The 15,000-nt window shown below is 42.5% G+C and overlaps 1 protein-coding gene across 2 annotated transcripts in view; it reads right to left on the bottom strand.

Annotated features, from left to right (window-relative positions):
• The window catches only part of LOC143289315 (nuclear factor NF-kappa-B p105 subunit-like), a 49,224-nt gene that overhangs the window by 33,142 nt on the left and 1,082 nt on the right, over positions 1 to 15,000 (bottom strand). Inside the window, exons 2-8 of one of the 2 annotated variants that reach the window (XM_076598318.1) lie at positions 12,712 to 12,835; positions 11,231 to 11,385; positions 10,389 to 10,537; positions 9,015 to 9,148; positions 4,706 to 4,864; positions 1,863 to 1,967; positions 99 to 193 (exon numbers count right to left, since the gene is read on the bottom strand). In XM_076598318.1, coding sequence (XP_076454433.1) covers positions 99 to 193; positions 1,863 to 1,967; positions 4,706 to 4,864; positions 9,015 to 9,148; positions 10,389 to 10,537; positions 11,231 to 11,385; positions 12,712 to 12,829 — 915 coding nt within the window. In that variant the 5' untranslated portion in view covers positions 12,830 to 12,835. Of the gene's footprint in view, positions 1 to 98; positions 194 to 1,862; positions 1,968 to 4,705; positions 4,865 to 9,014; positions 9,149 to 10,388; positions 10,538 to 11,230; positions 11,386 to 12,711; positions 12,846 to 15,000 lie in introns of both variants that reach the window. The other variant, XM_076598325.1, reaches the window with a different exon arrangement.

Raw genomic sequence — 15,000 nt, forward strand, 5'->3', positions numbered from 1 at the left:
AAAAGCAGCATAGGAAAATAGCAGGCTGAAGGACCCACCAAAAAACAAAACAAAAAAACGATTAAAAAGTAAAAGAAAAGACAGATGAAGGGACTGACCTGCCGATGGACATCCAGAGGACTGAAGTTTCCACATGCCTGCCACTTCACATTGTTGTCACTGTCATACTCCACAAAGCACACTTGTATGTCCTCTGTGAGAACAGATGAAGAGTTGTCATTGTTGAGACTAGTTACACAGTGTCTCTGCTCTGTTGGAGACTAAGCACTAAGCGCTCTACAAACACCAAGTCATTCACACAACAGGCTGTCAACCTGGGTATAGCCAGCTGACCTCTGTTTCCCACATCATTTCGTCAGGCTTTTGTTTTACTAAGAAATTTTGCTACGGACAACTTTCCAGTCACCATGGGTTCTTTTACATTGACGCAACATCTAGACTTGTCGTTTCTCTCATTCTCTCTCGCCTTGACTACTGTAACTCTCTATTGTCTGGTTTGCCTGCTTCATCCATTCAGTCCCTTCAGCGCATACAAAATTCTGCTGCCCGACTCGTCCTCAGAAAGAAAAGATCTGAGCACATCACTCCTCTTTTGCAACATCTTCACTGGCTCCCTGTCTCACACCGAATAAAGTAAAAGATCAGCACTCTATGCTACAAATGTACTCACAAATCAGCCCCTTCCTATCTCTGTGGCTGCCTTCACCTCTACACTCCATCTCGCTCACTACGATCAGTTTCGGATCCACTTCACTTACGCATACCCAGATTCAAACTCTTGACTGTTGGCCGCCGTTCTTTCTCTGTCTCTGGACCTTGCAATTGGAATGAACTTCCTCTTTCGCTTCGTCAAGTCTCCACACTCAGCTCTTTCAAGTCTGGCCTTAAAACCCACCTCTTCCCAAAATAGCCTCCCTTCCCTGCCTCTTCCTTGTCTTTTAGTTTCTCCAGTTTTAGAGTTATGTGTGCGTGAGAATGACTGGTGCGAAAGCGCTTAGATTTGTCTATGCACAAGATTCAGCGCTATATAAGTACCATTATTATTATTATTATTATGCTAAGGGCATGCTACATTCGGGACCTCAGTTTATCTGCTTCAGCTGAATGACTAACATCCATACCATCACTCAAGGTCTAGTGCAGGAGTGGAGAAGATTCTGGCAAGTGTGGGATTCAGTCCCACCCGCTCGGATTCTCTAACTTCATTGGCAGACGCATTACCACACAGCCATCTTTCTGCTGTGTTCATGTAGGTTCTAAATGTAATAAAGACACAGATACATATGTGTACACCATGTGGAACACAAATATGTTGGTCTTCCAACAGAACAAATAATACTATATACAAGGTAGAAATGAAAAAAGACATGTACAATTCACTTACCATAAAAACACTGGTACACATATCTGTCATCTATTATATTAGCATTATACATGTGTGTGTGTGTGTGTGTGTGTGCGCGCGCGCGCACGCACAAGCGCATGCACACATGTAGATATGTAAGTGTCTGTCTGTCTGTGTCTGTTCATGTAAAAAAGTGAGCTTGCGGTTTTTTTTATTGTCATAACACAACTATAAACAAATCCATTCAAAGAAAAAAGGGACTATTCTGCTTTTTCTAAAATATCATAACACAACTATAAACAAGTGTTCGCGAAAATAGTGAATATTCATGTATGACATAATTATAATTATTCGCATGATGTGGATTCCATGTCGTGACCATGTGTACAGTGCACCAGTTTTTCATATTTCTTTATGTTTCTGACATGTACAACGCCTTCCCCACCCTTGTGAATGGGCAAAAATTCACCTGGCCATAATAAACTATTCATTCATTCGTTCGTTCTCTTTCTCTGACCTTTCTGGACCTTTTCACACAACAGGAACACCTCTTCGTTGCCAGTACAGCAGCCACCAAATTTGTCCATGCGACAGATCTTCAGCGTTGATGCCCCAGGTGCCTCTGTGTGCAACAGACCCATCAACTTACAAGTGTCTTTTTTTGTTCTGTGTAAGTGTGTGTGTGTGTGTGTGTGCGCATGTGCGCGTGTGCATGCGTGTGTGCATGTGTGTTTGCGTGTGTTTGTCTTTCTGTCTGTCTGTCTCTGTTTCTCTGTGTGTATCCGTGTGTCTGTAAGTGTGCAAGTGTATGAGAGAAAGAATGTGAAGGTGAACATTTTATTCATTATAGGCCATAGCCCCTCATAAAGGGATGGTGTGAAAATACTAGTTCATCAATGTAACACTGAATTTGACAAATAAAATTACAATACAGTTTATGTACAACTGATAGACCGATTCTGATACGCCTTATACAAATAAATGGCAAATTGTTTCACAACATCCTCATTCACAGAGGTCATGAGCAATATAAGTTTGAATACAGAAGAATGTCTATGAAACTTGATTGAGATTAATTGTTCTTTGAGATCATCCAGGGTGGGGACAGTGAAACACAAAATATATTTCGCTTTCACATGCATCCTTACAACAAGAGAGGCAAGGCCTTCAAGACTCACTTGTGATACACTTTTTTTTTAAAATCCAAGTTTTTCATGTATTGAGTATAATTTCAAAATGTAATGTTTAAGATGAGAAAGATCAGTTTAAAGCAAATTAACTCCCCTAGCATTAATTACAGAGTAATTTCCCTTTTTTACTATCTGCACCAAAACGTTTGCAAAATAAATAAAACTTCCATGCTTAGCAAAAGAAGTTCCTGTTTGAACAAAAAATGATATTAATGACTGCTCTTGTTGTTGGGTCAGAATATCAGATCAAAGGGCCAAGTTTAGAGAATACAAAAAATATAAATATAACCGTAAATGCAGTTTGCATATAATTAGGCTTCTTTTTTTTTTTTCTCTTTTTTTTTTTTTTGCCCATCCCAGAGGTGCAATATTGTTTTAAACAAGATGACTGGAAAGAACTGAATTTTTCCTATTTTTATGCCTAATTTGGTTTCAACTGACAAAGTATTTGCAGAGAAAATGTCAATGTTAAAGTTTACCACGGACACACACACACACACACACACACACACACACACAGAGACAACCAAACACCGGGTTAAAACATAGACTCACTTTGTTTACACAAGTGAGTAAAAAATGATGAACAGTAACATCAGACAAGCCAAATCTAGATCTTGTCATCATAGATTTTTTTTATGTTTGTCCACTTTTGTGGGCATGTATGCTGGAATACAGTACAGTGAGTTTTAACTGTCAATACAAATCACATCTTCTGTCATGGATACTGTCTTGGATGTGAGCATTCCATCTGCGATCAATAGTTCTGTTAAAAAACAGTCTGGAAATGCATTTATGTTCCCAACTCCTTGATTAATCCATACATATCCCAACCATAATCTGCATAACTTTAAACACCCAATTTTCCCTACCTCTAGTATTTTACTTATCTAACAACTGAATTTACTTTTAAATCTTTGATACCCACATCTTTCACCACAGATTAAGTCATTTGGCAATTCTGTGTTGATACTCCTAAACATATCTATATAGGGCAAAACGGAAATTTTCTATCTAAAATTACATTTAAATAACATACTTACCGTGACCCAACTAGTGCAGACTCCGGCAGGGCAAACTACTATCCACCTATGCGGAGAAAACGAAACTACGGCCGATAACCTCCCAGAAGTAGGTAACCTCCCCTTTGACCCGCTGGCTAGCGCCCTCTTTTTCCGGCAGCCATCATGACTCCTGTTCCTGTGCTCTTCACACGGCTAAGTTTTTTTCGTAAAACATTTTTCACAATGTATTAAGAAAGACAGAAAGGGACAGTGAATGCGAGTGTGTTTATGGTTTCTTCTTCTTCTTCTTCTTCTGCAGGTCCTCACCTATGTTCACCTGGGAGAAAAAAAATCTCAATACTTAAGCCACCAGGAGCACCAAGACTGGGGACCAAACTCAGGAAACTTGGGCAAGAATCCACAATTCTACCCTTTCAGCCGCCACAACCAACTGTGCATGGTTTGCTTTGGAAAAGCAACAGATAATCAGGACGAGAAAAGAACCGGTATTACTGCAGTCATAGATGGGCTGTGCTCTGGAAAAGAGAGATAATCGGGACAGAAAAGAACAGAACCAGCCTGACTGCAGTCATAGATGGGCTGTACTTTGTAAAAAGGGAAATAATCAGGACAGGAATGAACCAGCCTTACTGCTGTCATAGATGGGCTGTGCTTTGTTGGCAAAAGAGAGAGAGATAATCAGAACAGGAAAGAACCAGCCTTACTGCTGTCACTGATGAGCTGTACACTGTTGGCAAAAGAGACAGATTATCAGGACGAGAAAAGAACCAGCCTTACTGCTGTCATAGATGGGCTGTGCTTTGTTGGCAAAAGAGAGAGAGATAATCAGAACAGGAAAGAACCAGCCTTACTGCTGTCATAGATGGGCTGTGCTTTGTTGGCAAAAGAGAGAGAGATAATCAGGCAGGAAAGAACCAGCCTTACTGCTGTCACTGATGAGCTGTACACTGTTGGCAAAAGAGACAGATTATCAGGACGAGAAAAGAACCAGCCTTACTGCTGTCACTGATGGGCTGTGCTTTGGTGGCAAATGAGAGAGAGATAATCAGGATAAGAAAAGAACCAGCCTTACTGCTGTCACTGATGGGCTGTGCTTTGTTGGCAAAAGAGAGAGAGATAATCAGGCAGGAAAGAGCCAGCCTTACTGCTGTCATAGATGGGCTGTGACACAACAGGGGGCAGCATGGTGAGGTAGCGGCCCTCAGCGTCAGGCAGGAAGACCTGGAACTGCAGTCGCACCTTGTTCAGTGCCATGCTCCGGGCCTGCTCCTGGGCCTGTTCCATCACCAGTAAGTTGTCCTCCGCTGTACAAAGAACACGTTGCAACAGCATTCAGTTCACTTTACGGGTGTATTTATATTTAGATGCTATGGTAATAACACTGTGAAGATGAGTTCCTTTACCGACACACACAGACAGACACACATGCACACAGTCACATACACAGACACAAACAGGCACAAAACACACACTCACACATACACACACACACACACACACACACACACAGAGGGGGAGAACCCATTGTCAGCATTCAGTTCAGCATGATTATAAAACATGAAGACAAAGCCTCCATGGTTTAAAGTGTGATTCCTGCTCAATTAAGAACAACTTGAACAAAATTGAAAATGCGGGTGGTGTGGAGGTAGGGGTATGGTACCAGTGCTTACATATATACAGGCCTATCAATCCAAATCACACTACTTTGTTAAAGTTTACCACACACACACACACGCGCACACACACACCAAACACACACACACACACACACACACACACACACACACACACACCAAACACACACACACACACACACACACACACACATGCGCACACACACACCAAACACACACACACACACACACACACACACACACACAATCACTCAGACTACCTAATCAGTGTTATTACACAGATTCACTTGTTTACACAAGTGAGCCAAAAACAGATGCACTGATACCCTAAGGGACAACACTGTGAAGATGAGTTCCTTCACGCACACAAAGAGCCATGAACACACACATGTGCACACAAATACATGCACACATGAGCGAACACACACACACGCACACACACACACACACACACCACACACACACACACACACACACACATAGTGTTCTTATACATTAAGGGATAATAACACTGTGAAGATGAGTTCTTTCACATACACATATAACCACACACACACACACACACACACACACACACACACACACACACACACACACACACAGAAAAGCCTATGGATGACAGGTGGGAAAACACATGAATAGTCCTGTGCATGATTGTGAGTGCAAGGAAGTTTCCAGGTTTGCTTCATTGTAATGCTTTTGGCATGGGCAGTGTCAAGTGGATCCTGTCATCAGCCTTTGTGTGGCGTGGGAAATGGTGGTGACTGACACATCTTCTTCCTCGTCTGAACTGGCTTCTCCTTTAACCTTTTCACCGCCAAGCTCGCATTTATGCACAGGCGTGGTAGAGGACCCATGTCACTGAAAGTTGACCATTCATTGGTATGTTATCCATGAACCTACTGCTCTTGATGTTCGGTGGTAGGATAGGCTATATTTTCTATATATCGCAGGGGGAACCCCCAGCTATTCTTAGCCACTGTTTTTCTGTGTTTATACCACAAGGGAATTTTGTACTCTAAATTAACTGGCGGTGAAAGGGTTAAAGTCACTGGGTTTGTTCTTTGTGTAAAGTGATTGTGTCCATTCCTTGTGAAAACTGTGTTTCTTCCATGCGTAAAGTGTGTTTGTGCCATCAGTCAATCAAAGAGTCAATCAATCAATCAGTTAATTAATCAGTCAATCAATCAATTCACCAATCACTAAATCAAACAACTAGTCAATCAGTTTATCAATCAGTCAAGTGATCAGTCATACAGTCAAACAGTCAATCATTCTATCAATCAGTCAGTTAGTCAGTCAGTCAATGTTTTACCCTTTGAATGCTTCAGACAAGTATACTCGTCAGTAAAGGGCCACCACCGAGGTAAGATGGAACCGTCAGGTCAGGATGTCAGTGAAGGGCTGTCACCTCACTGAGGTAAGATTGAACTGACAGGTCAGGATGTCAGTGAAGGGCTGTCACCTCACTGAGGTAAGATTGAACTGACAAGTCAGAATGTCAGTGAAGGGCTGTCACCTAACTGATGTAAGACTGAACTGACAGGTCAGGATGTCAGTGATGGGCTGTCACCTCACTGACGTAAGATTGAACTGACAGGTCAGGATGTCAGTGATGGGCTGTCACCTCACTGACGTAAGATTGAACTGACGGGTTAAAATGTCGGTGAAGGGCTGTCACCTCACTGAGGTAAGATTGAACTGACAGGTCAGGATGTCAGTGAAGGGCTGTCACCTCACTGACGTAAGACTGAACTGACAGGTCAGGATGTCAGTGAAGGGCTGTCACCTCACTGAGGTAAGATTGAACTGACAGGTCAGGATGTCAGTGAAGGGCTGTCACCTCACTGAGGTAAGATTGAACTGACAGGTCAGGATGTCAGTGAAGAGCTGTCACCACACTGACATATGATTGAACTCACAGGTCAGGATGTCAGTGAAGGGCTGTCACCTCACTGAGGTATGACTGAACTGACTGGTCAAAATGTCTGTGAAGGGCTGTCACCTCACTGACGTAAGATTGAACTGACAGGTCAGGATGTCAGTGATGGGCTGTCACCTCACTGAGGTAAGATGGAATTGACAAGTCAAGATGTCAGTGAAGGGCTGTCACCTCACTGAAGTAAGATTGAACTGACGGGTCAAAATGTTGGTGAAGGGCTGTCACCTCACTGAGGTAAGATTGAACTGACAGGTCAGGATGTCAGTGAAGGGCTGTCACCTCACTGACGTAAGATTGAATTGACAGGTCAGAATGTCAGTGATGGGCTGTCACCTCACTGACGTAAGATTGAACTGACAGGTCAGATGGTCAGTGAAGGGCTGTCACCTAACTGAGGTAAGACTGAACTGACACGTCAGGATGTCAGTGAAAGGCTATCACCTCACTGACGTAAGATTGAACTGACAGGTCAGGATGTCAGTGATGGGCTGTCACCTAACTGATGTAAGATTGAACTGACAGGTCAGGATGTCAGTGAAGGGCTGTCACCTCACTGACGTAAGATTGAACTGACAGGTCAGGATGTCAGTGAAGAGCTGTCACCTCACTGACGTAAGATTGAACTGACAGGTCAGGATGTCAGTGAAAGGCTGTCACCTCACTGAGGTATGACTGAACTGACTGGTCAAAATGTCTGTGAAGGGCTGTCACCTCACTGACGTAAGATTGAACTGACAGGTCAGGATGTCAGTGATGGGCTGTCACCTCACTGAGGTAAGATGGAATTGACAAGTCAAGATGTCAGTGAAGGGCTGTCACCTCACTGAAGTAAGATTGAACTGACGGGTCAAAATGTTGGTGAAGGGCTGTCACCTCACTGAGGTAAGATTGAACTGACAGGTCAGGATGTCAGTGAAGGGCTGTCACCTAACTGATGTAAGATTGAACTGACAGGTCAGGATGTCAGTGAAGGGCTGCCACCTCAATGACGTAAGATTGAACTGACAGGTCAGGATGTCAGTGAAGAGCTGTCACCTCACTGACGTAAGATTGAACTGACAGGTCAGGATGTCAGTGAAGGGCTGTCACCTCACTGACATAAGATTGTGGTACAGTAAATGCAGTTTGCATATAATTAGGCTTCTTTTTTTAATTTTTTGTGCCCATCCCAGAGGTGCAATATTGTTTTAAACAAGATGACTGGAAAGAACTGAATTTTCCCTATTTTTATGCCAAATTTGGTGTCAACTGACAAAGTATTTGCAGAGAAAATGGCAATGTTAAAGTTTACCACGGACACACAGACACACACACACACACACACACACAGACAACCGAACACCGGGTTAAAACATAGACTCACTTTGTTTACACAAGTGAGTCAAAAACCCAAGCACTACTAATTGCAACACCATGCCACGCTGACCTCATTACATCAACGTTCAGCAGTCAGGGCATTAAGTTAAGAATCTTCTTCTTCTTCTTTGTTCATGGGCTGCAACTCCCATGTTCACTCATATGTACACAAATGGGCTTTTATTTGTATGACCATTTTTATCCCGCCATGTTGGCAGCCACACTCTGTTTTCAGGGGTGTGCATGCTGGGTATGTTCTTGTTTCCATAACCCACCAAACGCTGACATAGAGTAAAGGATCTTTAATGAGCATATTTGATCTTCTGCTTGCGTATTCATATGAAGGGGGTTCAGGTACAAACAGGTCTGCACATATGTTGACCTGGGAGATCAGAAAAATCTCCACCCTTTCCCCACCAGGCACCGTTACTGTGATTCGAACCTAGGACCCTCAGATTGAAAGTCCAACGCTTTAACCACTTGGCTATTGTGCCCGTCAGTTAAGAATCCAAAGCTGGATACCTGAGGTGTGTGGCTGTGAGGACAGGTGAGCTCCTGACAGCTGTTCCTTCAGTTTCCTGTCCGCCTTGATGCGATGCAACAACGCCTCTACTGCCTTCTTCCTCGTCACGTGCTGGATGCACAGGAACGGGAAACTGTCACACACACACACACACACACACACACACACACACACACAAGAAGCTTTTATTCATCCCATTTCATTCTTCACAGTTTCATATCACAATGTGTGCTGACTATATTTTTCCTTTTTCTTTGTCCCATGCAGCAATTATACAACACTGAGCAAAAACAGCCGATAAAGAATGGAGCACTGAAGCACTAACGCTGAGAGAGAGCATATAAAAACTCTGATCTCGAAACGTTTTTCTCCAGCTCAAGGGTTAAGATTTCAAGCATGTCCTATTTTTTCCAGTCTGCCCTTGAGAGAAGGACTGACAGAGGACATACAGAAGGACAGAGGACAGACAGAAGGACAGATAAATCAAAAGAGAGAAACACAGAAACAAAGAAATGAAGGGTGTTTAGCTTTCTTTTTCAGTTCTTTTTTTTATAGAATAATCAAAAGACTGACATTGAAATGAAGCCAAGGTAATGTGCACAGACAAGAGCAAACACAGTTACATCTGAACATAAGACACAGATCATCTTCTGGCCCATGATCATTCTCTTTCACACCGACTTTCAGATGGTGCCACTCATGCAAATCATTCAAGAAACACAACACAACACAACACAACACAACACAATACCACACACACACACACACAACCTACCCTCCTCCACAACACCCCCATCCCACTGATCCCCCCACCCCCAACACACCTACACCCAGTCCCCCTGCACCCCATACACACACACACTTACCAACCCACCCACCCACCCCCCAACCGTATCCCCCACACACCAACCCTACCCATCCACCAACCCACCCACACACACACCAACAACCCCCACACATGCACCCCACACATGCACCCCCCCCCCCACCACACACACACATACAGCCTACCCCACACCCCCTACCATACACACACACATACACACACAAACACACACAAACACACAATGACCCCCACACACCCCAGCCCCATACACACACAATGTACCCTCCCCCACCACACACAGACACACTGACCCCCCACCCCCCACCCCCAACAAAACTACACCCAGTCCCCCTGACCTCTATACACCCCCACACACACACACACACACATACACACCAACCCCCATCCCACCCCCCCACCCCACCCCCACACACACCAACCCCCACACATGCACACACCCCCACACAACACACATCCACACCCTGCTCCCCCTTCCCCACTCCACCCCCCCCCCCCCTCCCACACACACACATACAAACACGCTTACCATATGACACTGGCAGTGGAGGGGATGTCCATGCGACACACCCCATCCTCACAGTTCTTGCCCACCAGCTTGTGGGCATGGATGCGGGGAGGGTTTTCGTCTGTCACCAGTGACACTTCCACCCGAGCTGGACCCGTGTAGTTTTTCACCTTGACCATTAAAAAAAGAAAAAGAAAAAAAAGTTTTTTGTTTTTTTTTAATCCCACAATACTGACAGCAGCAAAATTTATGATTTAAAAATTGCCACAAACACTGACAGCAGCAAAATCTATAATTAAAAAATTGCCACAACACTGACAGCAGGAAATGTTATGATTAAAGAATTTGCCATAACACTGACACCAACAAAATTTATCTAATCAATAAACTTTTCACACCACACCTATTCTACACTGTCTTACTTTTTTTAATGTCTGAAGAAAGTATGTACAGCAAAGATAATGCAGTCTTCAAACCAACAGAAATGGTCTGGGCTTTCGTAATCTCCTCCCCCATCACCTCTGTTCTTCTCTCAGCTTCTCCCTCAATCCCTGCCTGCTCTCTCACCTGAAGGACAGGTAAGTCTTGCAATCTATCTTTTTTACCCCCCTTATCCCACCTGTCTGCTCTCTCACCTAAAGGACTGACAGGTTTTGCAATATCTACCCCCTCCTTGCCTCCTATATCACCTAAAGGACAGGTGAGACTTGCAATATTTCTCTTAACCCCCTTCCCCTCACCTACCTGATCTCTCACCCACCAAAAAGGGCAGGTAAGTCATGCAACCCCTCTTAGCTCTCTCAGGTAAGTCTTGCAAATCTATCCTACCCCCTCCCTCCCTCCCTCCTGTCTTGCTTTCTCACCCGGATGGATGGGTAGGACTTGCTGTTCCGCTCTGTCTTCTCCCCCTGTAGCCCTCCATGGGACTGTCCTTCACACTCATAACGGTACCTGAAGCCCCTCTGCTGGGGCTGTTCCTCGATCACCACATGGGGGAGCTGGGTGTCCATCACTGAAACTGGTTTGACATTTGACAATGCTGCTTATATTCCAGCTGACTGACGGCACGCAGCCATATCGGGACTGCCCATCTAAATAAAATTTCAACTGCTTTATACATCAAACACTGTCACTGTCTGAAAAAAGCAAGCAAACAGTAACTTGCAAAATGACACAGCTCTGTAAAATGAAACAGATGAAATGATTTATACCGTGCCCTTGTGGTGAGGGACCAATGACAACTGACCACATCCTTCAAGAAGTACTGGCCAACACCGACAGTAGTGGAAGCCAAGCTGTATGGTAACCTGGAGGAGCTGTGACAGACAGCAGCCTTCATCTAACGGGAGGTGAACGAGGAAGAAGAAGAAGCTGATTTATACAGAGAGCATACTAACTCTCTGATAAACAAAGTAGATGGATAGACAGAGAGATAGACAGACAGTTAGATAGAAAGATAAGATAGATAGATAGAGCCTGTTGTATGCAAGAACATGAGAAATCGCATGCAATAAAATAGTGAATTATTTGTCTTCAGGGATGCAAGATATAAAGCTTCCTATTCCAGAATGGTAAATGATTTTTTTTTTTTTACTATACAGATGCAAAATTTAATGTGTTCCATTTCAGAATGGGTAATGATTGGTCTACAGAGATGCAAGATGTAAAGTGTTCTGTTCCAGAATGCAAGATATAATAAAGTGTTCTATTCCAGAAAGGTAAATGATTTGTTATCAGGGATGCAAGATATAATAAAGTGTTCTATTCCAGAAAGGTAAATGATTTGTTGTCATGGATGCAAGATATAATAAAGTGTTCTATTCCAGAACGGTAAATGATTTGTTGTCAGGGATGCAAGATATAATAAAGTGTTCTATTCCAGAAAGGTAAATGATTTGTTGTCAGGGATGCAAGATATAAAGCTTTCTATTCCAGAATGGTAGATGATTTGCTGTCAGGGATGCAAGATATAAAGCTTTCTATTCCAGAATGGTACATGATTTGTCTTCAGTGATACAAGATATAAAGCATTATATTCCTGAAGGTTGCAAGCCATTTTTCAGACAGTGCACTGGATCTAGTTGGAGACCCCGGGGGGTGGGGAAGGGGGCTCGGGGAGGGGGGGGGGGGCTAGGGGGGGTCACAACAGTGTTTTTATTGCCATATGACACTATTTTGAGGCTCTAAATGCAGCATGCACTTCCCATTAAAAAATATAAGTATATAAGGAAGAAAGGACAGCACACACATCCTAACATCTTCGGCAGAATGGGAAGATCAGGCGGAAGGATCCAGAGAGAGGAAAAGAAACATCCAGCAACATCTGTTTACCAAATTCACTGACCTGTGCTGTTGCCATGAAAGGCGCCATTCACCACCACAGAAGGGCTGGTGACACAGAGGTGGGAGGGCACCCTCTGATTCATCAACAAATCCCCAGAGTGTTCCTCAAGAAAGTTCATCCTGGTCTGAAAGAGACTGCTGCATTATTTATTTTCTTGCAGAATTATTCAACATGAAATGTATACACTGATCACAATTGATGGCATGCTTATTTTTTTGCTTTTTTGTTTGTTTTTGTTTTTGTTTTGTGCATATATATATATATATATTTGTGTAAGTGTGTGTCAGGGGGGCAGGGGGTTGGGGGGGGCCTAGAAATGAGTGTGTGGGGGAGTGTGGGGGGGTGCAGGGTAATTTGTGTGTCTGGGCTCATGTATGTTTATGCGTATTTGTTTGTGCTTTCATATCTGTGAAACTGCATGTTTGTTGCATATCTGTTATGCATGTGTGTGTGTGTGTGTGTGTGTGTGTATGTTTAACATTTTTTGCTTATTTGTTTAGTATCATTATTGTCTCTCAATCTCTCTCTTCAAGCTCTCTTTCACCACACACACACACACACAGATAGATATATATATATATATGGGGTCAGTGTCACTTCTCCCATTCTTTTTCTTTTTTCATGTATGAACCCATCTGGCATGCACACGCAGGCACACGTGCACAATTCACAAACATTACAAATACTTTCTCTTTTTCTCACTCTCTTTCCTATTTACCTGCCAAGCCCCAATACCTCATCCATCCCATCCACCCACCACTACCCCAGACAGCCCTACATAACCACACTCTTCTTTTCTTTCTTTTTTTAAATATTTTAATACAAATTATATGCAGGTGAATTTCAGCCTGTCTCCAACACCAAATGCTTCACAATGAACAGAGCTCAGGCACAAAGCTTCATCACACACTTTTTAAAAAGTACTTGTTTGTTCTTATTGATCAGTTAAAAACCCATACAAGTGTGAACATGCAATTTAATGTTTGAAAAACAAGAGAGGCAAGGCCTTCAAGACTCACTTGTGATACACTTAAAAAAAAAAAAAATCTAATTGTTAAAATGTGTTCTGTATTTGTTATTATAAAGCTTTGCGTTAAAAAAAAAGAAAAAAAAAGTCCTAACCTGATTCGAATTAATTCCCCTAGCATTAATTACAGAGTAATTTTCCTTTTTTACTAACTGCACCAAAACGTTTGCAAAATAAATAAAACTTCCATGCTTAGCAAAAGAAGTTCCTGTTTGAACAAAAAATGATAATAATGACTCCTCTTGTTGTTGGGTCAGAATATCAGATCAAAGTGCCAAGTTTAGAGAATACAAAAAATATAAATATAACAGTAAATGAAGTTTGCATATAATTAGGCTTCTTTTTTTTTTCTTTTTTCTTTTTTTTTTTTTTTTTCTTTTTTTGTGCCCATCCCAGAGGTGCAGTATTTTTTAAACAAGATGATTGGAAAGAACTGAATTTTTCCTATTTTTATGCCTAATTTGGTGTCAACTGACAAAGTATTTGCAGAGAAAATGTCAATGTTAAAGTTTACCACGGACACACACACACACACACAGACAACCGAACACAGGGTTAAAACATAGACTCACTTTGTTTACACAAGTGAGTCAAAAATTACCCCCCAAAAAGAGAGAGAAACAAGACTATTTTATTAGACACAGACAAACAGGCAGACCAATAAACAGAAAAGACACACAGCATCAACTGAATCAAGCGAAAGAGCATTCGGATTAGGAAAATTCACATTGTTATGTATATATTAGCCTCTGAATTACAACAATCAAAGACAGAGAGGCAATAAGAAAAGAAATCAGAACCAGGTGTGAACAAACAATTGTAAAATTGTTGCCATTTGGCCTTCACTTAAACATTACTTCCTGTTTTGTCTCTAAACTCAATAACCTCTTCTGGGAAGTGATAAGACAATGAAATGCATGACTACAGAAACGCTTCCATGAAAGATTATATATATATATATGCCATACTGTTCAGTGGTAGTACATGCTGATTCCTAACAGGAATTTTATGCAAACAATGAAAGGGACAGCAGACAATGAATCAAACTGACAGACCTGACTTACAGTGAGGGTACTTCCACACTTCTTTGGGTCTGCTGGCCACAGGACAATGCAGTGAGTCCAGTAACACAGTGAGAGATTGACATAATGCACAGAGACAGACAGACAGACACACTGGACACTGGACACTGGAATTATTTATTGTCATTGCCAAGAAAGGTCTTTTGACACGGGGGCAACAACATAAATGCATATATTTTA

This window comes from Babylonia areolata, chromosome 1 (assembly GCF_041734735.1).
Source record: "Babylonia areolata isolate BAREFJ2019XMU chromosome 1, ASM4173473v1, whole genome shotgun sequence".
In the NCBI taxonomy this organism is placed as follows: domain Eukaryota; kingdom Metazoa; phylum Mollusca; class Gastropoda; order Neogastropoda; family Buccinidae; genus Babylonia; species Babylonia areolata.